This window comes from Triturus cristatus, chromosome 6, assembly GCF_964204655.1.
Source record: "Triturus cristatus chromosome 6, aTriCri1.1, whole genome shotgun sequence".
Classification (NCBI taxonomy): domain Eukaryota; kingdom Metazoa; phylum Chordata; class Amphibia; order Caudata; family Salamandridae; genus Triturus; species Triturus cristatus.
The window spans coordinates 501,511,826-501,538,565 of NC_140589.1; the positions used below are offsets into that span (position 1 = coordinate 501,511,826).

Sequence of the window (26,740 nt, forward strand, 5' to 3'; positions counted from 1 at the left end):
CAGATGCATATTTATGTACTGTAGATACATTCAGGCTCTCTTCAGATATCTGGCAGATAACCTCCATCTGCAAGTGGAAGAAGTGCCAAGTACCAGTGCTCTCTTGTTCCACCAGCTACGGTTCTTTGATCTACTATATTACCTGTATGTAAAGAGATGAAGGAGGTGATGTTGTTTGGCTGGAAGAATCCAGAGAAGGCAATTTTACCTAAATTCATTACCAGGCTGTAGTTTGTTGGTAAGGAAGAGTTGGACCTTCCTGCTTTAGTCAGGCTAGATTGCATGTTAGTCAAACTGGCAGGAAGGTCTTTAGTGGTTATAGAAACCATTTATGTGATCCTGAGCACAGACATGGAGATTGCTCTCCAGAAAACATTTACAGTATTAAATCTAGCAAAAAGAGCATCCATTTATTGAAGTGTATACCCCTCAACCATTAGTTAAAGACTTACAATCACTACTTTCAGTTTAAAAAGTAGGAATAAACTGTTCTGATCATTTCGTCAACATGGAGTTACCGGCTAAGTTCTCTCAGATGTCTTTAGTGATAAGTTAAAGGCTGTGACCTTTGCAACAGGTAGTAGTAATATTTCAGGAAGAAGATAAATGTATCTTATGGGTTGGATGGGGGAAGGTGCTTACAAAGATTTCCTGCTTTAAATACTAAACATTTCTGTTTTTAAATCAATTGGAGGATTTATTAAAGACAGCATTCAAAATACAGAAGTATGCTCAGATATTTAAGAGTAAACCAAGGCCTCTTGAACAGTCCAGATGGTACTCTTGAAGTCAGCTTGAGAGAAGATATTATCCAAAGACGTCTAGATGGCAATCTCAATCTTTTTTAAGCAAAAGAGCAATAATAGGTCTTCTTCAGACATGAGACAGCAGTCCCAATTCCTTACCTTTTACTGATCCAGTTGGAGGGTGTCTCTCAATTTTTACATTGGAGAGGCTTTTTACATTGAGATGCTTGGGTGATGAACATCAACAGGCAATGTAATGTTCTGGAATTAAAATCATTGACCCCAGAATCAGGCACAATACAGACTTATAAGCCAAGAGATTTTACCGAGCAACTGGCTCTTCTTTAGAGAGTTTTCAGAAGAAGGAGGTAATTCCACTGCCAGTGAAAGAGATGGATCAGTAGCTTTATTCACTGGTCTTTCAGACCCCTAAACCATCTGGGAAGTCCGGACTAATCATCAACTTAAAACCTTTAAACTGTTATATAAAGACCCTTTAGTCCAAAATAGAGACGCTGCAACAAGTCATCCTTTTTATTAATTGCAAAGTTTAGATCATGTTGACAGGCTTGCAAGACACTTACTTCACATACCCCTAAATAAACACCATCAGAACTTTCTGTGAGAGGGGTTTTCATCTCCAAGCCCAGGTTTTTTCTTTCAGTCTCAAGTCCTCACCAAGAGCAATTACAAAGGTCATTGCTCCCCTAGTGGCCATTCAACATAACTCAGGAATCCTGATTCACCATTCCTTGGATGAGTGATTGGTAAAGTGCCTTTAATTTCTCAGATAGAAGATACAAAGAGAGGTTATCTCCCATTTGAATCACCCAGAGTTCATGTTAACACCATCACAATACTTAGCCTTGATTGGAGCTAGATTTCAAGTGCATTTGGGCGAATTCTCCTTACCAGAGTCAAGAACTTCAAAACTTTGGCTGCACCTTCAGCTTCTGTTGAACCAGGAGACATGGTAAGGTTCACATTTTCAGAACCTTGAGTGGCTGTGGGTTGAGCACTGAAGTCATAATCTATGGATCGTTTCACTTTTTATATTTTATGTTTCATGTTTATTTGTAGTGCCATGGGCAAGACAACGCCTGCATTCCTTAGCATAACATCTGCTGAATTATTGGAAGCTGGCATCCAGGGACTCTGCGATTCAAGTCCCAAAAGCCCAGGAGAGGTCCTGATAATCTTAAAGTGTATTTTTAAATCTCCGTGCCTCCAGTATTTTTAACAACCGTAACCAGCAAACGGGATGCATGGAAATTCTGGCTTCTCTCTAGGTTCAGGAATGTTGGAAAAGCCATTCGATTGGCAAGAGTTGGTGGCAGCTTTGAGACTTTTAATGGACAGATCTCTAGCAAAGGATTACATGAATCATCAGTCAGGAGAAGCAGCCCTCGTTTTCAAGCCTTCCAGATAGGATGAAAGGCATAACAGAACCTCTTGGACCATTCTGCCATTCATATCAGAGGGGCAAACAATGTCGTAGTGGATCATCTAAGCACGGTGTTTCCTCCCTCACAGAACTTCAGGTTGACTCTGTGGATATTTGTTCAGAGACATGTGAGATTCAGATATCCACAGGTGGATTTATTTGCCATGCTTCCTAACATAGTTTCAGGAAACAAAATCTGTTGGATTTATGAGTTGACAGTGCCATTGCCTCCACTTCTGTATTCATTTGTTCCTTTTCTAATAATTGCCAGATTTCCTAGCATCCCTTGTCTGAGAGGAAGTGGAGGTAGGCGTGGTAGTCCCTTTTTGGCTTAGCATAAGCTTGTTTCCACCTCTGCGGAGAATGGCTCCATGTCTAAGAGTGGATTCTTCTTATGGATCTCTCACTTTATGTAGCCCAGAACTATCCCTTGTCTCTCTGAGGAGACTTTATCCTTTGACAGGGCAGCTTAAAGGAGGGGTTCAGAAAATGTCAAGGTTTCTGACCGTTTCCATTCAAGTTCCATTCAGTTTTCATTCCAATCTTAAATGTTCATGTAATTCCTGTAATCACCATTTGTGTTTAATTTTTTTGGGGTGTAAAATTCATGGACTGGGATCTTTGTACTGGTGAGCACAGTTACTCCAGGATATGTTTTATTCAGTCTTAGCAGTGACTACTCTAAAAGTTCAATAGGCAGCTGTTGAAGCTCCTCTTGTTGAAGTAGGGAAAGCAGTGGGTTGATGAATATGGAGGAGGAGGTTTCTCAACTTCTCAAATCTTCAGTCCTGGTTTGGGATTTGCGTTTGGTAGAGAAAGACTCGCAACACTTGCCATTTAAGCCTCTGAAGGAGGTATAGATTACATTCCTAAAAGCTTCTTTCTGGTGGCCATCAACAGCCAGGAGGCAGGGTGAATTATCTGTTTTATCAGTTAGGATTTCTTATCTGCAAATTGTATCTGATAGGATTGTTTTACATTTGAGTCTAATGATCCCCCTTAAGCCTTTAGTTTAGGGGCAGCCATTTCTGTAGCCTATGAAAAACAGGGAGTTCTTTTGCCAGCTTCCTTTCAAGACTGCTCAACTCGTGGAATTGCAGCCTTGTGGACAAAGGCATGAGAGGCTTGAGAAGCCTCTCTTTAGGACATTTGCGGAGCTGCAACATGGACCACTCTTTGCATGTTTATTTCACATTATAGACTCGATGAGGGAGAGGTGTTTTTCAGTTTGAAACCAGTATTTTGGCTGATATCGGTTCATTTTAGATATATTTTGTTGAGCTGGGCTTATTTAGTAAATATATGTGTTGCATTAATACAAAAGAATTGTTTTCCTTAAGATTAAATAGTGATATACTGCTTTGGCATATCCTAATTCTGTAAGGGCTGTGACAAGGTAAGCTTGAGGAGGTAATATCCTGAGTACTTATGGGTAATTTTCCTAACTTCAGTTACCCATCCTTGCTGCGGTATTTAAATCCCAACCCACCCACTCCGGACACAATTTTGATTTCTGGTGCAAAAGGGATGACAGTCTAAATGGAAGGTTGAAGAATTGTGTGTGATCCCGAGCATGAGTGGGTCAGTGGCGTAACACACGCACCCGCAGCCCCAAGCTCCAGAGAGCACCCTCAGCACAGTACTCTGGCCAGAGAGCTCCTGATTGGTTCCAAGAGGGGCCCCTCCACGCACCTTGCAAGGTGACCCCCTCAAGTTTCGTTACCCCAGAGGGGTGGGTCCAGGGAGTCCCTGGGTTGCACATGGGAGCAACCACATCTTTGAACTAGGTTTCATGGTGACTGGAAAGGCGTGACACACCTCATTCTGAAAGTGCTGGAACAAGGAAGGGTAGTCGGAGTAATGACATTTACCAGTACGTAAATAGGACATTTATTACCGTCACTGAAATCGGTGCACATCTATAGGTGACACTGTAGTCATGCGTGGCATCAATTGTAAAATTGTTTACTCTCTGAAGCATTACTTAAATATAGAAAAAGTAGAATTTACACTCAAAGTGCCAAAAATTGATTCCCAGAATGGTGAACTTTCCACAGTCGTAAATGTGGGGATAAGGAAGATTATGAAAGTTCTATGGGTAACCTTGCAAAATGGTTGGAACAAATTCGAAACGCAGTGGCGAGTCAGAAACATTTTTAATGGCCATTTACCCTAGAAATGCATACAAATGTCCAGCTGGAACAGTACTAATTAAGTGTATGTCGCCGGTGAACAGTCCCGTAAACAGGCGGTTGTAGAGGAATGGGGGCGTTTCTAGCGGCAGTTTATTTGAAAGAAAAAAGTTGAATGGGCTAACGCACACGCATTTCCCTTTCTCATACGGATTTACTGTCCTAACAGAGTATGTGTGGGGAAGGAGCATTTATGGAAGTCTATGACTTTATGTAGATTTCCAGCTGCACTCTTGAGAATGCATGTAAATCTCCTTATAGGTAGAAATCAGTGGCGTCATCAACTCCTCCTTTTACTGCTTAAGCGGGGGTGATTTTGTTATTGATAATTATTTATTAGCTTGTTGTCTCTGCAGTTCCGCAGACAAAGGTTCTCAGTAAAGCAACAAAGAACGGAAAACCACAGCAGAGGTCATAGATATAAAACCAATCACAGTAAAGGAGGCCCAAAGGGTGAAATTGTGAGAGAAAGGAAAGTGTGTGTGTGAAGGGGTGTTGGTGTAGTGACAAATAGAAACTGGGGGCCCATTTCCTTCCTTACACTGGGACATAGATAGACTCGCTGCCCTGCCGAGAGTGTGAAACAGAGACTGAGATGCCAAAAGGTAGAATTAAACTAAGGATATATAAAAAGAAGAAAAACGCTGTGACAAGAAGGAAGAGGAGAAGCATGAAAAGATTAATGCAAGGGTGAAAGGACTGATGAATGGAATGTAAAACACCGGTTGCATGGATGGGTGAAAGAAAGAATGGCTGTAATGATATAAGGCAGGATGAATGAGTGGATGGATGCATTGAAGTTTGGATGGATACGAAATTGATCAAAAGAAGATAAATGGATTAAAAAACAATGTATGTATGTATGGGAAAAGGATACATAAATAGCTGTAAAAGTGAGTGGAATCATAGAAGGATGGATGAACAGTGCTATGATGAAAGGGTGGATGGATGGACTGGTAAAAGAAGAATGGATGGCATGGCGAAAGAATGAATGGAAGCATGAAAAGATGGATGGATGCATGAAAGACTAAAAGGATGGAGAGCTAGATGGACCGCAAATGGGATGAAGGGACTTTATATGGGGTGGGCAGGGCATAGTTGCTTTGCTCTCCCAATGGCATTCAAGGGATGGATCAAAGTGGGGGTTGTTTTAATATTCTGCCTACTCCTTTGTTAGAAATCAATGCAAAATGGACGTATATGATGCCTGGATTTCTGACATTTTCAAACATCTTTGTGAATCGGCCCTGTATGTTTTTTGTCCCTGTTCTAACTCACGGGACCTTGGAGTTTCTTTTGTCCAGCCAAACCATTCACATTATAATAAATACTAACATTCAATGCCAAAGCATGTCAGGGGATAATCTCTCATCTAGCGCCTCGCAGAACATCTTTATCCATCCGCTGTGCTTTCCCCCGAAACAGATCCTTTTTCTCATATTTACTATATATGCACCGGAACCAAGAAGAGTTTACAGTGAACTGTGCATGCTAAAAGCAGTTAACTCCGTCAGAAATGTGGTATTATATATTGTGTAATGAAATATTACTATTCGTGTTTCATTTCCAGGGAGAGGCTGGTATGAAAGGAAGTCAAGGAGAAAAGGTAAAATCCTGCACATTGCAAGAGGCATCAATCACACTCGACATGTTAATGCGTCAACGTGACATGCGCACAATGGTACCTTTAACTCCAGCTGCCAATCACACGAACAAAGAAAACAAAGAAGTGCATGAGCACAGAGATACAGCGCACACAACTTTCCTGGAAAATGTTATATCAGGAGAGGGAATAATAGCAAGAAATTATCCTGCAAAACGAATGAAATTGTCACCACCTATTTCCCATTAAACTAAAACGGTGTTTTACTGCGCTGTGCTTTATATAAAGACTATGTTATGGGAATATAGTTTCACTTTGAAAGAGACCAAATATACCAATTTTGAGGTACCACTAGGGTGGTCTGTTCATTGAAGAGTAGCGGCTCGATTGAATATGTGCATCTTTAGATAACTTCTTAATTCACCAGAACAGAAGTAGTTAAGTAAGCTACATTGCATGACCCGCTGTCACGTGATGTTTGACGAAGAAAACATACCAGTAAGTGACCTCATAGGTGTTCATGCATAAACACTAGTTGTAGATAATCTCAACCTAATACTTTGTCAGTTTGCCCCCTCCTCATCCACAGGCAGATCGTTCAAAGTGTCCTTTATTATCCCCGCACACAAGAATGGCAACCAAAATCCACCACCCAAACTCACATTATGCAACACAATTTATTACAACCATATAAATCAGGTTGCCATCCACACTGTGGCTTGGACACTAAGAGCCTGATTTAGAGTTTGGTAAATGGGTTTTTCAGTCACAAACATGAGGTATATTCTGTACGCCTTATTACTAGTGCTTTATATTCTATGGGACTTGTAGTAAGGCAGATGGAGGTCTGTTTTTGATGGCGTAACCATCCACCAACTTCAGGACCTAAGATCCTACAAGGAAAAAATGATGACCTCTGCATTGAAAATAAGGGTAACTCTCAACCTGCCCAAACCATGCTGCTGATAGTTTGGCCAATGAAGGATACAAATTCAGTTACATTACTCCTTGTAAACGACATATTCTCCCTATCCCAGAATTCTCAAAACTCAATTCCCTGGGCCTACGTAGCCATACAAACACTTACACTCGTTTACCTAGTACACAAGCTATCATTTACTGGCAATGTTGACCAAACTCGCAGAACCCAAAAAATCATCTAACTAGAAGGGAAAAAATTAAACTTAAGGTTCCAACTCTGTACGCACCTTATCTGACATGCACCCTTGTCTAAGAATGGCATCATCCCTCTTCTCCATCAGCAAAAAATTTAAAACCCTATTCTTCTTTGAACTTCTCCAACCCAACTGATCCTAGGCTGCTTCTCAGTATTCCTCAATCATAAATTAAAAAATGTCCCATATCGTACTTTGCATCAAACTATGTAAATATGCATAATTTGTGTATGGCACAGTTATACTTTTCTATTGATTAAATATATACTGATATGAACATTAGATAATGTCATTGCCTTCACACTAAATTTAAAAACATCTGCTGATTTTTATAAAAAACCTGTACTCAGTGTTAGGTAATTGGGAGTTCTATTTAAAACACCTGTGTACAACTGGGGATATGGTCCACCTTATATGATAATGTTGCACCCATGATATGCTGAGGAAAATACATCACAGGACAGCAAGCACATAACTAGGTACAGAGATTATATTCTCAGTTGCATCCATCATATGTGCAAGTAAAGCCTTAAATGTCCTTTCATGGATTCAAATGCTGTGGCGCCTTCTTAGGTAGCCTGGCAGAATGCACAGCCACCCAATATGTCACCTCACAAGCACCTTTATGATCAATTGTATTGTCAGATATGTAAAGGATAGGCTCAAATTCCCAGACACAGCCAAACATACCAGGGTTGGTGCTGCAGACAGGCAATTCCAGGGAAGCACTTATGGTGTCACTTCTAGTTAGTATGAGACTGCCCCTGGCAGCCTAAAATATGTCTAAATTGCTAGGATGGGTTTTTTCTAAGATGGCATCTGCCCTGGTAAATATCTGGATGCAGCTTCAATCTACCTGGAAAATCTCAAAGACGTAAGTGCATCCCTAACCCTATGGCCAACTACCTAGTTTAGCCAACTATGTGCAGGTATGGGCCCACTTGCATAGGTGGAGTGCCATATGCTCATTGAAACTGGATAGGTATAGCATCATAGACTCAGTGCAGACTCAAATGCTTATGTATAGCCCCATATTCTATTGGACATATCCGTTTGCTGATTTCAGTTACATTTCTGTAGACATAGCCAGATATGTTCAATGCGTCCTGATATATACCCAGCTATTGTCACCTATGCCCAATACAGCCACGTTTATGTCAAAATAACTAAATTAGCTAAACAGCAAGTTTTAATTGTCTCATATGCGCTCATAAATAACCCTACATGCCCAATGATGCCTCTAATGCACAGTAATATTCCAAAAACTTTCATGTAGTGTTGCACATGAATCACCTAACTTTCCCTATGCCAATCTGTTTTTCCATGCACTCAGTACAGTCTCATAAGCGCAGGTAGAGCCTTCTATGCCCTTCAGCCACTCCAGTCTACTCTGTCATATAAAAGGGTTCTGCCCTCACAGAATGAAGACGGCAGCCAGAACAAAGGAATAGGGTAATGGGTGATGATGAAGGCTGCAGGTGGAGCTAGATGTGGCCCACTTAAAAACTCATATCTTGAATATGTTACACGTGAGTGTGTGCATAGCAGTCGGCTCATACATGCTGAATTCTGAGAGTGTGCAACTACATTTTGTGAAATTACATTTGCAAAATATTCCAGTTTTCCCTTAAGCAGTTGCACAGATTGGAAGAAACTCTGTGGTAACACACCCAGCAGGCCTGGCACAGAGACACAAATGTGTATTCAAAGCAAAATCAAAGCTGAATACTTAGTTGATTTTAATACAATATAAGGAGCACAAATGGACACACTTGGTGGCTTGATCTGTCCTTAGCAGCTACCATTATCCACCTATCTTATGAAGTGAAGCTGTTTAAATGTATGAAGTAGTAAGAATCATATAGCCCACTCATTTCAAAATAAGTTTCACTCCATTCATTGTATCTCAAAACATTTGTGTTGTTCTTACTTTGTATCTCACATGCACGACAAGCATTACCATACCATCTTGCATATCCATTAGATTCATGATTGTAAAATAATATTGAATTATTTGTTGCCAATAACTGCCAGAATCCATTTGGGCTCCTTTCTATATTTAATAGGAGTTGTTAGTGCTACAGTGTATTTGAAACATAATTAACAGATTTGTCCCAGCTAGAGCCCTGCTAATGGCACTTGCACCCAAACCACAAATTCAAGGTTTTATATTAAATCATGCATAGGGGAAATATTTTGCTTGCATGCAAAAGAGCCCTTTCATTGAACCGTCATATGAAAGATAATACGAACTACTACAAAGAAATATGGCACGTTCATAGTTTGTGTTCTGGATTAGTCCAGCAATCCTAGAGAACTTGCATGCCAGTGGGTTTGAAAACTTAATAATTTGGGCCCAAATTTCAAAGAAATGTAGAATTGGAAGGATATGCAGCATCATGCATAAATAGCAGCTAGGATCCAGGAAAAATAGTTAGAAATCATGTCATTGCCAGAGTTAAATATAGAGTCTTGTTGTCTCAGAAGCCTGATTTATTCTCTACTTCTAATGAACACTCATTCTAACTAACATTTATTGTAGGGTGAAACAGGGGAACCAGGTATTGCCGGACCTCCTGGAAGTCCTGGACCTCAGGTATGTACATCAGTGTATCAGTTGCTCTAATATAAGTAACAATGGCATGAAATTGCAAAAGTAGTTTTCCATATATGTGGGCCATAAAGCATAGAAATATCAATAGGTTAGGAGGTATGTTTTTATAAATCATATGTACTGCTTCTACATAAAAATATATACCTTTCTTTTATCTGAAGTGAAAAAAGTTGTTTTAGGCTGACTTGTTAAAAGACTATACAATATATTTCACAATTTTAAAATATCTCCTAAAATTATGGGACAGTTTTTCAACAATTTAAAAGCTTGTCATACATTGTTAGATGCTTTCTTTGACTGAAGATAGACATATTTTCTAAATGCGTGGGTATGATTTCTAAAATACAATTAGGCCCAAGATTGTGTTTTCCAATGCAATATATATATATATAGACGTATATTTAGGAGGTTTTTTTTAGCACAATTCTTTAAATACATTTTGTAGCTCTTTTAAAGCGCGGCCCCTTCATCAAACACTTTAATAATATGATTTTTTTAGATTTAAGTTGTTTTCCTAAAATAAACAGTGAGAGGCCTAATGTGTGTATTGTTTGTTAAAAACTCCTAAAATGATTTCTATTCAATAAAAATATATCCTTGAAAGCAATTGTGACGAAAGAGTCATGGGTAACATTATGATCATCGGCAACCTAAATTCTCAGGTTACATTTGTGTGGTGTATGTGCAAGAATGTTTTCATTAGAATTTGCAGATGCTTAACTGAAATAAAATATCAGCTGCACAGAAGACATTTGTGCACCTCCACCAACAACATACAAATATATTATATTAAAAATTAATACTATAGAGCCTTATTCATAAAGATTTGGCTATGAGGACTTGTGAACTACCTTATGTGATCTTACCTCAGTCCTGAAGTATTGGAGCAATCTAGGAAAACGCAGGTTGGTTTAGGCCTAGAAAAGGGTTTATTTTGCCAGGTAGAACTGGTAGTTTAAAGCTGCCTTACAGGCTGCAATGGTAGGCTGGAGACATGTTTTAAAGTGCTACTTTAGTGGGTGGCACAATAAGTGCTGCAGGCCCACTAGTATCATTTATTTACTGGCCCTGGGTACATGCAGTACCACTTTACTAGGGACGTACAAGTAAATTAAATCTGAAAATCAGGTGTAGGCCAATTTGACCATGTTTAAGGGGGTGATCACACGCACTTTAGCACAGGTTAGCCGTGGTAAAGTGCACAGAGTCCTAAAGCCAACAAAATAGATTTCAGAAAACAGGAGGCATAAAGGTAAAATGGTTGGGGGGAAGGCCACACTAAGGATGGCAGGTCTAACATTGGCTTTCTCCTGGAATTAAAGAGAAAGTACTACAAGAGTAGGACACAACATAATCTTTGTGAATTGGGCTCACATAATGTTGTAGTGGGCTAGACACATTCTATAGAAATATAAACAAGTAACAACACAGTCAGTTCCCAAAGTGCTGTGTTCAAGTTGGATTGACTTAATTTGAGCCTACCATTAACAAGATTCCATTTTAACCCAACCTTCATTTTTATAGGGTCCTCCAGGGCCTCAAGGACCTATTGGGCTGCAGGGTTTACCAGGAGACATGGTAAGTAATGCATTTCATTTACTTTATTTTTTATATTACATGCTTTTTGAGAACCATGCAACTGGAAAATATAAAAAAGTAATGTTTTTATGTTTCATGTTTTTGTTGAACTTATACAGCAAGCACAAAGTCAAGTTAACAGCACTGCACAAACTCCTAACCGTATATTCTTTAACACTAAAAGCAATATTATCTAACACTACTTTAGCTAATTTTTACTTTGAAAATGTTATCGAGACATTTTTTCTGGATAATGTTATTGACTAAATCTCTTGATAATAATAAAAAATAGACACATAATGGTAAAACAATCATGAATAGTGATTCAGGTATAGAAAGCCAAGACTAATTGTAAAGTGAAGATTTTTTTTTTTTTTAAAGGAACAGTTGTATTAGCCCTCTTTTAAAAGAATGGTTAACATCATCTTAATAGAGTAGGATTTAAATGATATGTGATTTTAGCCATGGTAAAATATATGGTGTATGCTTTTTATTATCTTTTATTATCTTCATTTTATGTGATGACTTAGATTTCTTTCTATTTTTACATACATTTGTATTAAAAAATGAAAAACCAATGTGCACAACATCCACGGAAAATTTGACAGAAATCAATGTAAAATGTGAACATGCAAAAGGCTATCTAGTCCTTTTTAAAGGATGCATGATATGACATTCTTAATTGCAATAGATATATAATTACAATCTTGCTTACTCCAACTGACTGCCACATTAATTCTGTGCTACAGTGAGACTGAGTGTGTGTCCACAAATATACAATTTTCTAAACATCTATTAATTAAATTCAATGTTAGCAAACTAAACAAAATGCAAATGCTCCAGTGGTGTTCAAAATTTAACTTTGTTTGTGTTCTTATTCTAAAGGATTATTTCCAAAACATCATTTTGAAAATAACAATTTTTCAGAAACCAATATGGATGTCCTACATTTAATAATGCGAACATTCACACCAATCTTTTACCCTTGGCTAATTGGACAAAAGCTTTACAGTGTAAAGCTTTTGCCACGATGAATCATTCTTTATGACCCTTTGTACCGATTGTTTAAAGATTTTAAATGACTGATATCATGCTGGAAAAATAACTTTTAAAATATCCAAATGACCTAAAAACATTCCACGATATGCGCACCTACTGTTCACATAAAATGTACCAATATTGGGCCGATTAAAAAAAAGAAATATTAGATCTTCTTATGTAGATTTCCTCTAACGTTTGGGGTAGATGTACTATTGTTTTGCAATTCTCTAGGTTTCTAGGAGTACGCTTGGGAGCTGAGACTATCACTGTTTTCCCAGGATTAATGCTGAACTTGTTGTGGATTACATTTTTGCATGAACAAATACATACATGCATAGTTGCTAAGTTAAACCTTTTTTTACTCCACATGCAGATTATTTTGCCCAGGGAAAACCTCCTCCACCAAACCTCCACTCATTTTTGAAGGTCATTCCTAGCTATTCCCATTCTAGAAACAGATTTAATTATGCCCTTCACAGGAGTAATTTTGTAATTGTTCACAACAATTTTACCAATACCTCCAAACAACTAAGAGTATATGTTTGGGCGTACGCAGAGTTACTCACCCATTGGACCTATAATTTTAGGTCATCATCGATTGTAATTCAGTGCAGGGTCCAAAAGGGGTCTAATAAAACCCCTCTTTATTACAGCGTATCCTTTTGATGGCATATATATATTTTATAAACTCTTGTTACTCAAGGCACATAACTGTGCTGAAGATATCTAAATGGATATCAATCTATCCTCCTCAATGGTAGACAACCAATAAAGATCCAGCAGCTGCATGCAGGTGACCAAACCTGTATGCCCATAAACAAAGTAATACCCAACTACACTAAAATGGAGGTCATAGATTTAGATGACAAACTAATCTTTGGACGCAATAGCTAGTAAATGCCCCAATATTAATCAGATAGTGTAGGATGTGGGAGTCCTTTTCACCATGTGTGAACTAAGCATGATGCCATAGGTTTCCTCAGAGGTTTCAAGCAGGATAGTTTAATTCCATGTTTCCCTACCATGTCTACATTGAGAGGGTTGCTTGAGTGGTTGCACTGGTTCTATTTTTCACTGACTCACTGGCAGTTTTGGAGTTTTTATTTATCAAGAATTTTCCAAGCAAATTGCAGTGTAATATGCAACTTGTGACCCTTTATAGCTCTCTGCTCTCCCCTTGACAATCTGTATGAAATCTCTCAGGGACAAAGACATTTTTCACTGCAAGCAGTTTCTGTGTGCACAAGTAACAAATATTCCTGGAGACAGGGTATCATTCTGTGTGCAATACATAACGTACAGTACTCTTTTTTCTTTGGCTAGTGTTAGCATTAAGGTTACAGTGGATCAGATCTAAATTATTGACATTGCACCTTACGTTAGCTTTGAAAGCAAAATGTGTATAGTGTTCAGCAAACATTTGTGACTCACATAGCAAAACATTTGATACAGCAAAATGCACAATGAGTGAACCCACTTGAAACATTTGTAATGGCTATCAGGGAAAACATCCCATGACTACCCAACAAACCAGATGTCTCTGTTTCATGAATCACATGGGCTCATTGGGAAAAATGTAAGTCAACTACATCTGATTTTGCTATTAAATTTAAGTTTGAGTTTGTTTCATGAACCAAATGTTCTAGATAAAGCTATCTTTTTCAGTTGGAGTTTCCCAAAATCTATGAGCTGTATTTTTATCAAACCAAAAATAAGTATTATGTTGCTCCAAGCTTCATCCTTATTTCAGAATTATGGAATATCTGTCCTCTGCTGTGGCTGTAGTTGAGACTCAATATATGTGTGAGATATGAAATTGAAATTACAACTTTAGAGATCCTCCTTAGAATTTTTCTACTCCTCAACTAACCTGCACAAACCTTTCAAGGATGAATATGAGGACAATGACAAAACCACTCAAAAATATTATGCAGGTTTGTTAGAGATGTTTATCCAGTGAACTAAATATCTCAACAACTCGAATTAAAAAAAATGTGTAAAAATAAAACTGACATTTTAACTAAATATCCCAACTGTGCCCACCTAGTCTAGTCGTTACCTCTGACTTTCCAACATATATAAATACATGTACCTATGTATGTTTATAAAACCATATGTGTTTATATTCGTTCCCTGAAATATACAGGTCTGTGCTCCAATGCTGATGACCTCACACATGGTGTTACAGAAGATATCAGAAATAGCATTATAAGTGACAGCACTGGTGACATCACATATCATCATCTCTCCATTGTTATCACTAAGCAATGGGCATGGAGGCAATAGAATTGAATAGCAATAAAAAGTAGATGCAAAACACAGCATCTGGAGGCTTATTTGCATTTCACTAACTTCAAACTGATTGTGAGATGGTTATGAAACTAGAAATCATAACTGGTATATTGCAAGAACTACATTGGCTATGTATTTCTTTCGGCCTGCTATTGAAACATGTAGAAAGTGACTCAGATGTAAGAGCCTGATTTGGTCTTTAGGAATGAGGCCTGGCTCTGCATAGGGCTGAGTGCTGGGATTGACCACAGGCCTATAACTGTGCTCATCCTGAAATATATATGGACTCAATAAAGTTATGTCTTTCTTGAGCCTTGATAAACAGCCTTATTTTAAAGCCGGCCCTGTGCTCACACACTGCTGAACAGAGTTGAAGGGATTGTGTAGTGGATCATGGCCATATTGGGGCTCCCACTGTGCTGCATTTCTGCTCAGCCAAAGACAATGCACCTTGTTACGACCGCGTTGTAAAGCATGCGATGTGATGGCTGTTTCCCAAACAACTATCTCACATATTTTTTAATTTAGTAGTATTCACACTCAGTTAAAAGAATGACATGTTTAGACCATTTTAAATTGAACGGCCTACATGTTTCTTGCCCTATAAATATATATATGTTTTCCAGCAATTTCATCTGGGCATGGGGATGCATCTCCACCTCAATGATGCTCTGGACCTGTAGTGGTTGATGAAAGTTAAAGAGGGAATGATAGTGCCATAGACAAAAGGCAAAAGAAACAAATAAAAAAAAAAAACGTTACATGAGTTGACAGCCTCAGATTACGACACACCTCATATTTGTGTCTTCTTAATGTACCATAGTTACCGGGTGGTTGCCAGGTGGACTCCTACAAGCAACTCCCCTGGAGAGGACCCAAAGGGTAGCCCCCCACGTAGCTCAATGCAGCCAAAAGCATATACCTGTGAATAGGCGTGTGCACATTACCATACATGACACGAGGAGGGAACACCAGATTCATATTAGCCCTCCCGGTCCTTTCTGTATTTATAGACATCTTCTAATTTCCCACACACTCAACATGACACTTTTGATAAACACGTCGATGCCTCAAGGGTTCCCCATATTGATGACCCTAAGCTTAACCCAAGCCACCACATTGTGCCAGTTGAAGTAAAAGAATGGGCTCATAATATTTCAAAAGAAACATTTCAAACATGGGGTTTTAACATTCCCATGCCCAATCCTCACTCACCGCCAAACCGGTAACACGCGTTCCGATTCTCAACCCTTGCCGAGAATTTGGATGTGTCTTAAGATGCCAATAGGCTGCTCCCCCTCCAGCCCGGAAGGTGCTCAAAAGCCACTAGCTGTCAATCCGGAAGGACTTTAGTAGTGTGTGTCCTAATTGGTGTTTTGGGGCTTTGGCAGCAAGTTTCAGATGGCGCCATCTTTGAATGGTTTAAGGTGTAACTGATTATCACATTTGGAATAGCGTTTGCAAGCTTCAACCACAAGTTCAAGATACCACAAGCCCACAACTCACTCTAGGGGGGGTGCTAACCATAGAGGCGCCATATTTAAACCGTGTAAGATGTAACTTAATAAACACATTGGGCCCGACTCACAGAACTAACTTAAGACAAAATCCTAAACTTATTACCATTTTGGTATTCACAGAAGGCACTTACTCATTTTGGAATTCACAGAAGGCACTTACTCATTTCGGTATTCACAGAAGTTAGGAGTCCTAACTTTAAGGACTCCTAAATGCCTTCTGTGAATACCGAAAGTCTTAAAGTTAGAATTTTTCTCAGTTTAGGAGTAGTAAAGTTAGAACTCCTAACTTTAGGACTCCTAAATGCCTTCTGTGAATACTGAAAGTCTTAAAGTTAGGATTTTTCTCAGTTTAGGAATAGTAAAGTTAGGACTCCTAACTTTAGGACTCCTAAATGCCTTCTGTGAATACCGAAAGTCTTAAAGTTAGGATTTTTCTCAGTTTAGGAGTCCTAAAGTTAGGAGTCCTAACTTTACTACTCCTAAACTGAGAAAAATCCTAACTTTAAGACTTTCGGTATTCCCAGAATGCATTTAGGAGTCCTAAAGTTAGGATTCCTAACTTCTGTGAATACCGAAATGAGTAAGTGCCTTCTGTGAACACCAAAAGGGTAGTAAGTTTAGGATTTTGTCTTAAGTTAGTTCTGTGAATCTGGCCCATTTAAAATAGATTGAAAAATAGCAGCCACTCCATGGACATGAGTTGGGTGAAAAACAAACAACCAACGTGTATAGTATGTGTGCTAGTCTACAAACTGACCTATTAACAGGGGTTCCCCTTAATAGCACTAACAGCATGCTCATCATATGAGCCACATGAAAAGCCCGTATAGCACCAGATGATAGCTCATCATATAGATAACATGGGCAACCCATATTTCCCAATATACCACAAAATAAAATAAGATAGCTGTATAATAGCCAAAGTGTGCACATAAAAGAAAGAAGGGTTCTTAGATGTTAATGCGCATGTTTCTATGTCTGCGTCTCAACATCACACCAGATCTAAAACGGTATGGCTGGTATCATTTGCCCACCATATGCCACTCAATAGAATCATTCAAGTTCACCCGGTCTACCTTCTCAAAGAAAATCCAGCGGGCCTCTTTTTGAATGAGCAAGTTCTCACATGCTATATGTGTTCCTCATGTCGCTTTCTCCAGGATGGTCCATTTCAGATCCCTACAATTTTGACCCATTTCCTGAAAGTGGCGGACAAGCCATGTGGTGACTTTCCTTGCTTTAATAGTACTGATGTGTTCTTGAACCCTCACCCTGATTTTTCTTGAGGTAAGGCCAATGTAGTGTAACCCGCAGCAGCACATCAATCATTAGATTACTTTGGTGGTATTGCAGTTACTGAACTTAGTCTGAAACCAGGTTCTTCCATCTATAAGTGTAATACTCTTGGATGCCTGAGTCAGATTGCACACTGTGCAGTTCCCACATGGGAAATGTCCTGATGGTACCCCAGTTTCTTGTTTCTGTAAGCTATTCTGGCGGGTATGGACCAGCCGGTCTCTTAAATGAGTTGCCCTTTTGAAAGCAAATCTCTGTTGGGGCATTCTCTAGGGACCAGTGTCCAATAGATGCCAATGCTTCCCAATGATTTGCCTGATTTTTGTGGACAGGGGGTCAAAGGTAATCACTACTGGATGGCACTTATCTTTAGTTCGCATACTCCTTTCCGTTAGTGCCTCCCAGGGCATATTCATAGCTCTCTTACGTGCCTCTTAATCACTTTGGGGGGATAAGCTCTTTCCACAAGACGTTTGACAAGAATCTCAGATTGTTGAACAGACGCCCCATGTCCATACAGTTCCTACGATATCTCAAGAACTGGCCCACCGGGAGGTTATTCCTTAGTGTCCTCGGGTGGAGAGAAGCGTAGTGAAGTAGCAAATTCCTGTCCGTTGGCTTCTGGTGGACTGTAGTGTAGAGTTTCTTGTCCCTCACTGTTATATCTAAATCCAGGTATACAGCTGCATATCTGTCAATAGTCCACGTAAAATGTAGGCAACTGTCGGCTTCATTTAGCCAATGGAGGAAACCATAAAGTTGGTCCTCAGGGCCTGACCAAATACATAACACTTCATTAATGTATCTCCTCCAGGGAGATACATATTTTATGAATAGATCTGAGATGTGGTATACAAAATTGTCCTCAAACTGTCCAACGTAAATACACGCCAGACTCGGGGCAAAAGATGCCCCCATCGAGGTTCCAGATACCTGTAGGTATAATTGGATCCGGTAACAAAACACATTTCTTGTAAAAACCAGTTCAATGCATTTGAGAACAAAGGATGGAGGAGTGTCGTAGAACCACTTGCGTTCCAGAAGTGCCCGTGCTGCTGCCACCAGCGTGGCATCTTGGGGAATGCTGGTGTACAGTGATTCAATGTCAATCGTAACCAAAAATTGGATTGATGGATCAAATTCTAAAGGTTCCAGAATGGTAAGGATATCAGTAGTATCCTGTACAAAAGAAGGTTGAATAATAACAGTTTGCCTTAGGAAAAAGTCAGCAAACTGCGACAAAGGTTCAAGTAATGATTGAATTCCGGACACGATCGGGCATCCGGGGGGTGGACGTTGGGCCTTATGAATTTTAGGCATAATGTAGAATGCTGGAACTTGTGGTTTAGGATTGATTAGAAACTCTGTTTCTTTTTGAGTTACTCATTTCTTTTCTTTGGCTTCTGCAACCACCTCCCTGATTATATCCTGAAGTTCACCAGTAGGGTCTCTAATAATAGGTGTATAATTAGGATGCACCCCCAACAGTTTCAATACTTCAGTCTCATAATCTTTTAGATTGAGAACCACAATCGCTCAGCCTTTGTCAGCTGTTTTTTTAATTATTATTTTTCATTCATCTGCAATGATTAAAATGCCTACTAGTTTATCTTACCCATATTCTGGAAGAGCACGCTGACCATGTGAATGTTCCAAAACCATAACATCCTTTAGGACCTGTTGTTCAAACACTGTCACTTCTAGTCCCAGTGATGAGTTGGGGGACAAAACACAGATGGACAATGTAAATTGGTAGAGAATATCGACGGAAGATCCACTGTCTTTTCTTAAAAAAATGCATGAAAGCTGACCTTTCGCATCATTTGGAAAAATTTAGTCCAGAATTTAAAAGCAAGGGGCCCGATTCACAGAACTAACTTAAGACAAAATCCTAAACTTACTACCATTTTGGTATTCACAGAAGACACTTACTCATTTTGGTATTCACAGAAGGCACTTACTCATTTCGGTATTCACAGAAGTTAGGAGTCCTAACTTTAGGACTCCTAAATGCCTTCTGTGAATACCGAAAGTCTTAAAATTAGGATTTTTCTCAGTTTAGTAGTAGTATAGTTAGGACTCCTAACTTTAGGACTCCTAAATGCCTTCTGTTAATACCGAAAGTCTTAAAATTAGGATTTTTCTCAATTTAGTAGTCCTAAGTAAGTTTAGGATTTTGTCTTAAGTTAGTTCTGTGAATCGGGCCCATCATGTTTCGGGGTTGGCACATAACTCAGACCTTTATTGAGAACTTGAATCTTAGCTGACAATAGATGATAATCAGAAATATTTACCACTATGTTGTTCACTGGAGTACCCTGCCCCTGCCCCTGCTGCGTGTTATCCTTGGGGAGTAGGTCTGCCATGTCAGCTCCTGACGCCCCCGCCTCTTATTCTCTGGCCTCCTCACTGGTTGCCCTGTTGGGTTTGGCATAACAAAAGACTTCAATAGGGTGCCCAGATCCTCATTCTGTCTGTTCTCAGGGCGAAACCTAACCCTTGGATGGTTTGAGGTTGATGGTTGTTTACCTTTATTCTCCTCCTCACTACTAATATTGTCAAAGGACCAATTATATGGAATCCTCCTGCCCTGTCGACGGCCCCCTCTTTGATGCGGATATTGATGGCCCTCTCCAGGAACCCTTGGAGAGGACAGGGACTCTGAGGCCTGAGTTCTCAGAGTCTGTGCTGGGAATCAGGCAAGGGGCTTTAGGGAAGGGCCTTACAAAGCTCTGACCCAGGGCCCAGTGATAGTTCTGAACCCAGACAAACAAGTGAGACCTCCCCAGACCTCCTAGACCCCGTCCAGGAAACACTGCAACACAACAGGCCAGAGAAGGGAGCCCCTAGTCAAGGGCTTCCGCCCATTGGCCAGCTGGACCTCTGACCCAGGACTCTGACACAGCTTCTGAACCCAATCAATAAGAGGGCATTGCTGGCTTTGCATCCCTGCCTGCTCTCCAGAAAGCAGGGCTTGGAGAAAAGGCCCATCGGACGGAACTGGAACATGGCCAGAGACTCAGGCCCCTTGGACTCCAGGTCAGGCCAGTCCAGGCCCTCTCCACTCCTGAGTAGAAAGACTGGAGGACAATTGGGGTCCCTCATACCTTGTCTTTAATAATCTTGAGGAAGGCTACTAGCCGTTCTAGTGATCCATGCGTAACAAGTGAAGGGGGCAATCAGAGTGCACACATCCCGGGCACTTTGCGACATTATAGGCTGCAGAAGGAAGCTCAGGGTCTGGAGCTTCTACCCCAGAGCCTGCTGGTACTCTAACACGGGGATCGGTCAGAGCTACTAAACCCAGACAATCAGGGGAGTCCTTCCCAGGCCTGAGGATCCCCATCTCATACACTTAGCAACATGGCAGGCTGGAGAAGGGAGCCCAGGGCAGAGGGTTTGCAACCCAGGGCACGCCAGAGCTCTGACCCAGGGCCAAGTCAGTGCTTCTTATCACGGGCAAGCAGAGGAGGTCTATAAGGGCCTGCAGGGCCCTGTCCTGGGCACTTTGCGACTCAGTGAGCCGGAGAACAGGACCTGGTACTTCCATTCCTGGGTTGAATGGGGCTCTGTCCCGGGGCCCGGTCATCGCTTCTGCATCAGGTAAAGCAGAGGAGGCCTTATCATGCCTGCATGTCTCCGTTCGGTGCACTCTGAGGCAAGGCTGGAAAGGTAAATGGGAGCCCAAGGTAGGGGTCTTCCGCCCTAGGGCCTCCAGGGCCCGGTCAGACCTTTTGAACGTAAACAAGCAGGGGAGACCTTCCTGGGCATGCAGAACCCTGTCCTAGGCAGTTTGTAACACGGTGAGCCGGAGAAGGGAACCCAAGACTTGGGGCTGCCACCCCAGCCAGCCAGGGCTCTGGCCAGGGCCCGATCAGAGCTTTTTAGCACTGTCAAGCAGCTGAGGCCTTCCTGGGCTTGCAGATTCCCGCATGAACTCCAAGGGACACAGCGGGCTATGGGTCAGAGCCAAGGGCCGAGGCGTCCATCTCCAGGCTGCCAGAGCTCTGACCCCAGCCCAATTAGCTTTCTATTAGGCCTGGGCAAAGCTTGCGGAGTTTTACTATGCAGAATTCCGCAGAATTACCAAAAATTCAGCCAAATTCGGTGAGCTGGTGGAGTATTGCTCGACCATCCTTAATAAAGTCCCCTTGGAAGCTGAGAGTAGTTAGGGGCCAATAACCTCTCCTGTTACCACTAGCAAGTCCCACACAGCAAGATTGCTGAGACCTTGCTGGAGGCCCTGCCCTCTTTCTCGACCACTCTGGAAACCCACCTCCTGACGCAATACTGGTTGGGGGATGAACTCACCTTGGCTGCTGAGGGTCGTCAGGGACAAAGAACCCCTATTAATGCCACCAGTTAGTCCCACACAGTGGGATTGCTGAGACCTTGTTGGAGGCCCGACCCCTTCTTTAACCACTCTGCAAACTCCTGTCGCACTACTGGTTAGTGGGAGAAAGTCCCCTTGGCTGCTGAGGGTCGTTGGGGGCCAAAAAACCCTATTTGTACCACCAGTAAGTCCCCCACAGTGGGATTGCTGAGACCTTGCCGGAGTCCCAGCACACTTTCTTAACCACTCTGCAAAAGCACCTCCTAGCACACTACTGGTTAGGAGATGAAGTCCCCTTGAGTGCTGAGATTTGTTGAGTCCAAGAACCCCTATTGTTACCACCATTAAGACCAACACAGCGGGATGAGACCTCATCAGGGGCCCTACCCCCTTTCTCAACCACTCTACAAACACGCCTCCTGGTGCACGACTCATTGGGGGATGTAGTCTAGGGGTGAGTGTGCCGGGAAACCCTTGCCCCACTGGCGGTTAGCAGAGATCTTGCTGAACTCTGCATTGCAAGCGGAGTGACAAAACTCCACCGGCAGAAAGGACTTTACCCCTCACCCCAACTTCGTATTCCATGCAAGCAGGGGAGGCCAACTGGACCTGAGGTCCCCATCCCAGGCACTTTGCGACAGGGCACATGGAAAACAGGTCCCCGGGGTCCTCACCCAGGGCCTTCTTGAGCACTACCCATTCTTTTAATCCATGCACACCAAGTGACAGTAGGGGATATTGGAGAGAATATATCCGGCCTCCTGAAACCCTGACTGGGATTCAGGCTTCAAATGAGCCCTCATTCTGACCTGCAGGGCATATTGGGAATCTGAACACTGAGGCACATGAAGTGTATCTTTCTTTATTTTAAGCACGAAATATCACCAGTGACGTTGACATGGCACATTTTGCACCACCCATGAAGGTGTGGTAAAGACACCCCAATTTGAAATGCACCCAGGCCTAATTAGTAATGGCATGGCATAAAGGTGCTGCAATTACTGGGGCACCAGAATTACTGGAGCCAAAATCACCAGTGGTTAATTGCATCCATTCATTGTGCAATTACTCTCTTCAATCCCAGGAAGAGGAATTAACCAGGTGGACTCATGAGTACATGGTCCTTTTCTGCATGGTCATTCCCACTTCTGTGGATTTTTTAGCTCCAAAGGATCACCTGCTCTGAGCAGGTGCTTACTGGGAGAGACAGTCAATGCAGTTTGAGACGCAGGGGCCTGCAAGTTGTAATGAAGGGCAGACTCTGTGGTGGTGCAGAGAACCTTTCCTGATTTTACGGTGATGTACGAGTGGATTGGTGAGGACAGGCAGTGCCTATTGCTCCAGTGACCAGGTGAGTTTCCGCACCTTGCAAAATAGGGCCTGATTTTCACAACCAGTTACCCAGGGACATTAACGCCCAGTCACTTAGAATAGGTTTCCAACACCAAGGACATATTTAGGAGACCCTATGCCGCCCCATAAGTCAGAAATCCACAGTGGACGGATATCCTTGCATCGTTGATAACTCTGAATAGGCATTGGCTTTCGTTATGCACGCATAATAAATCTAGGTGAGCAGCTAACTTGCCGAGCAGAAGTTACTGGGCCACAATTTTGTAGTGCTGTCTTGTGTCCTCTTTACTGCAGAGCCTTAAACTTGGACCTTTTAGTCTGAGACTCCTAGCAGTCAATGGCTGATTCAGGGAAGTGCTGTGGCCTTCGAACCCTGTACACGGTATCACACAAATAACACAAATGATTGCTCAATCAGTTATTTTTCTTAAAAATTAGAGCAGTATTTTAACACGCACACAACTAAATACTATGCTAAGCATTGCAAATATTTTCAAGTTCCTGCCTAATTACAAATCTAAACTTTTCCGAAAGGGGCTTTGCAGACTAACCACGTTGCAAGTCTCATACCTTACAGAAATGTGGCAAGGGGCAATTAACCTCCTTAGTGTAGCTGTTCTTGTTAACTGCAAAGTACCAAGCAGGTAACCTGAAAAACAGCAATGCCCTGTATTTACCTATGGCAAAAACAAATAGGGATTTTTACCATTAAATTGAAATGACTAGTGGTTTTGTTTAGATATTCACAAAACATCTCACAGGCCTTCAGTCTTTGGCAATGTACGTTGGTAGAACCAAGGGTGAAGCAGACAACGTTACTGATGACTAGGGGTGGGCGGAATTTGCGAAAGTGACTTTCGCAAATTTTCGCGAAAATGTTAAAAATCTCCGCAAACACGCGGAAATATCGCGAAGATGCGGAAGTTTTTTTCCCGCCCGTTCGCCAACTTACCCATGCGGTTGCTTGCGGGCACGGCCATCTTGTTTTCACTCTTCTCGCGGTGCATGATCGCGAGAAGAAAGACGTGATCGCGCGACCAATGACATTACTGCGGGCACGAAGTGTCGCGAGACAGCGCAAATGGCTACCAACAATCCAACATCTCGTGGAGAACGCGACCGGATCGGGAAAACTTGTCGGCGAACGCAGGGATTCAGGTAAGGCGATCGTGCGCGCGCGAGAATGTATTATTTTACAGCGCGCGCAAGAAACAAATTATCGCTAAGCTGCGGAATGTGGAAATTTGGACATTTTCGCGCTCTCCGCGGAACGCGAAAATGTAAAATTATTGGAGTTTCCGCGAGCGGAACGGAAATTTAGCCCAGGCCTACTGATGGCCTTGTGGGCCCTTCGCTGAGGGCCATGATTTTGAGGCCCAGGCCTCTCCTAGTTTGAGGCAATTTCCCCAGGCCCCATGACTGCACGAACTACTACCCGATCCCCCCAACTCTAGAGCAAGGAGAATCTGATCTTGCACACATGTCAGAATGGTCTCTGAGAGTCTGATTCAATCCAGGAAATGTCCAAAGTTAGCAGCTGATTGATGGATGGACTGTTCAGCTCCTGAGAGGTGATGCAGCCTCTAGGGCACCTGTGGCAAAGTACTTCATGCTACACACGAGTGGTTAGTTAGAGTTAAGATATCTTGGGCCTTACTAATCCACAACCATTTTTCTTCTGTTGATGAGTTTCAGCAACTCCTAACACACTTCAGTAGCTTCTTGAATCCCAGAATACTTCATTTAGGATTCCTTGCAGCCTATGGCACTACTGTGTTCCACTCTTTAGCGGCATATTAACTCTAGGGGCATGGACTTGCGCCCCAGTCTAGTTCTGTTTATTGGTTGACTTGGAGTTTGTCTGGGAGCAGTCCCAATGTCCTCTATAGCGGACTATTCTCCTTGTCTGCAATCCCCAACAACACTCATTGTGCTACTTGTAGGTTGACAGTGCAAAAATAAGATTATGCATTGTATAATCCTATTACATCTACAACCAAACCAGTCAAACAGAAGACCAGAGGACACCCTCTTTTAAGGTGCCCAGAAAGTTCACCCTTCAATGGTCCGGGAAGTGAGTCAGAGAGATGGTGTGGCCAGCCCTGGAGAGAGTCCACAAGTAGAGAGTACAAGTTTGGTGTGGGCTGACCATACAATCACCAGATAAGGGTGCATTAACTACAATCTTCTGCATTTGCAAGCTCCTTCTCACCTTGCAGAGCCTTTGGCAGGACTTAACAAAGGGTTGTGAAGTTTCCTATGATTGGTGAGGCACCCACCCAAACTAGTGGAACGACAGCATCTCTCTGCCCTTTGATGTCACTAACAGATACCAGTCCACTGCCTATCTCACTCCTCTGCTGCATTCAAAGGTTGATTGCAAATGGTAGGTCAATCCTAAATGAAAGCCCATTTCCCGCTGAGCTAATCTCTGCCCACTACGGACTCCCTGTTCCCTCTCGAGCACTTCAAAGGGCCCAGGTGCAAGGAAGCAGGCAGGCGTTTTGGGCCATTCTGTTGTTAAATCCTGGGAGCATCTCCCCTCCCTGGATGAGCAAGTAAGTGAAGGGTAATAGATATTGAGTTAACGGGTCCAACCCCTTCCTCTAGTAGAAGATGGTTACTCTGGAATGGGATTGTTGTCTTCTGAACCCTTTGATTTGCTAGCTGGTGCATTGGAGTAATTTACTCGCTCAACTAGCTGGTTCTAAACATGAAATTCATTAAGGGCTGATTCAGAGAAACATGCCAAATTATAAATTTATAAAGCTTGTTAAGGGATCCATATATGTAAGCACGGCCTCATATTTGGATTCTAAGCCGACTAATTGGTGAACAAATTGCCAACTGAGACCCTTGTCCCAAATGTCAATTAGGACATACAGTTTAATCCCAATTTCATATATAAAATGCATAGTGAAAACATTGTAGGTGAATTGCCAGTGCTTCCCAGTCTTCAATCACATCTCAGCAATTTTTATTGGCCGCATCTGTCACGCTGCTTCTTGTGGCTAGACACCAGGCTGAGTCAGACATTAGTCTACCTCGCTCAGCCTGCGCATGTCCACACACAACCTGCTCAGAGCTCATTACTCAGCCATACACACCAACTGACATTATTTTATAGACGGCACTGGAGGTGAGTACTCTAAACCAAATCATTACAGTGGAAGAGACTCGACTGGGGGTCCCAGACCACAGCACGGGTGCAAACACTTGGTACTTTCATGGGTATAATTTACTTCCTTAATAGAGCTATTATAGCTACATAGCCCCTTGTGCTTTTAAGCAATCTGCCTCTCCGTGCAATATATCACATTATGCAGCACTATAAAAAATGTGTCCCTCTTAAATAGTACATTTCTTCATGGAAGAAAGGAACCTGATAGCAGAGAGGACAGAGTCTGGGTCACTTCAGAGTGACCAGGGGCTCGGTAGACGAATGCCCACCGATGTCGGGTGCTTCAGGTGCAAAGAAGGGATGCTTGACTCTGCAGCGTGCGAGGACTAGGAGACATAGACGACAACCAGGAACCAGATGCTAGCTGTCCCA

General features: G+C 41.8%; 1 protein-coding gene across 2 annotated transcripts in view; it reads left to right on the top strand.

Moving 5' to 3' along the window:
* The window catches only part of COL19A1 (collagen type XIX alpha 1 chain), a 2,198,704-nt gene that overhangs the window by 1,652,983 nt on the left and 518,981 nt on the right, over nucleotides 1–26,740 (top strand). For both annotated transcript variants that reach the window (XM_085610910.1, XM_085610909.1), the window contains exons 24-26: nucleotides 5,953–5,988; nucleotides 9,703–9,756; nucleotides 11,299–11,352. In XM_085610910.1, coding sequence (XP_085467036.1) covers nucleotides 5,953–5,988; nucleotides 9,703–9,756; nucleotides 11,299–11,352 — 144 coding nt within the window. The remainder of the gene's footprint in view (nucleotides 1–5,952; nucleotides 5,989–9,702; nucleotides 9,757–11,298; nucleotides 11,353–26,740) is intronic.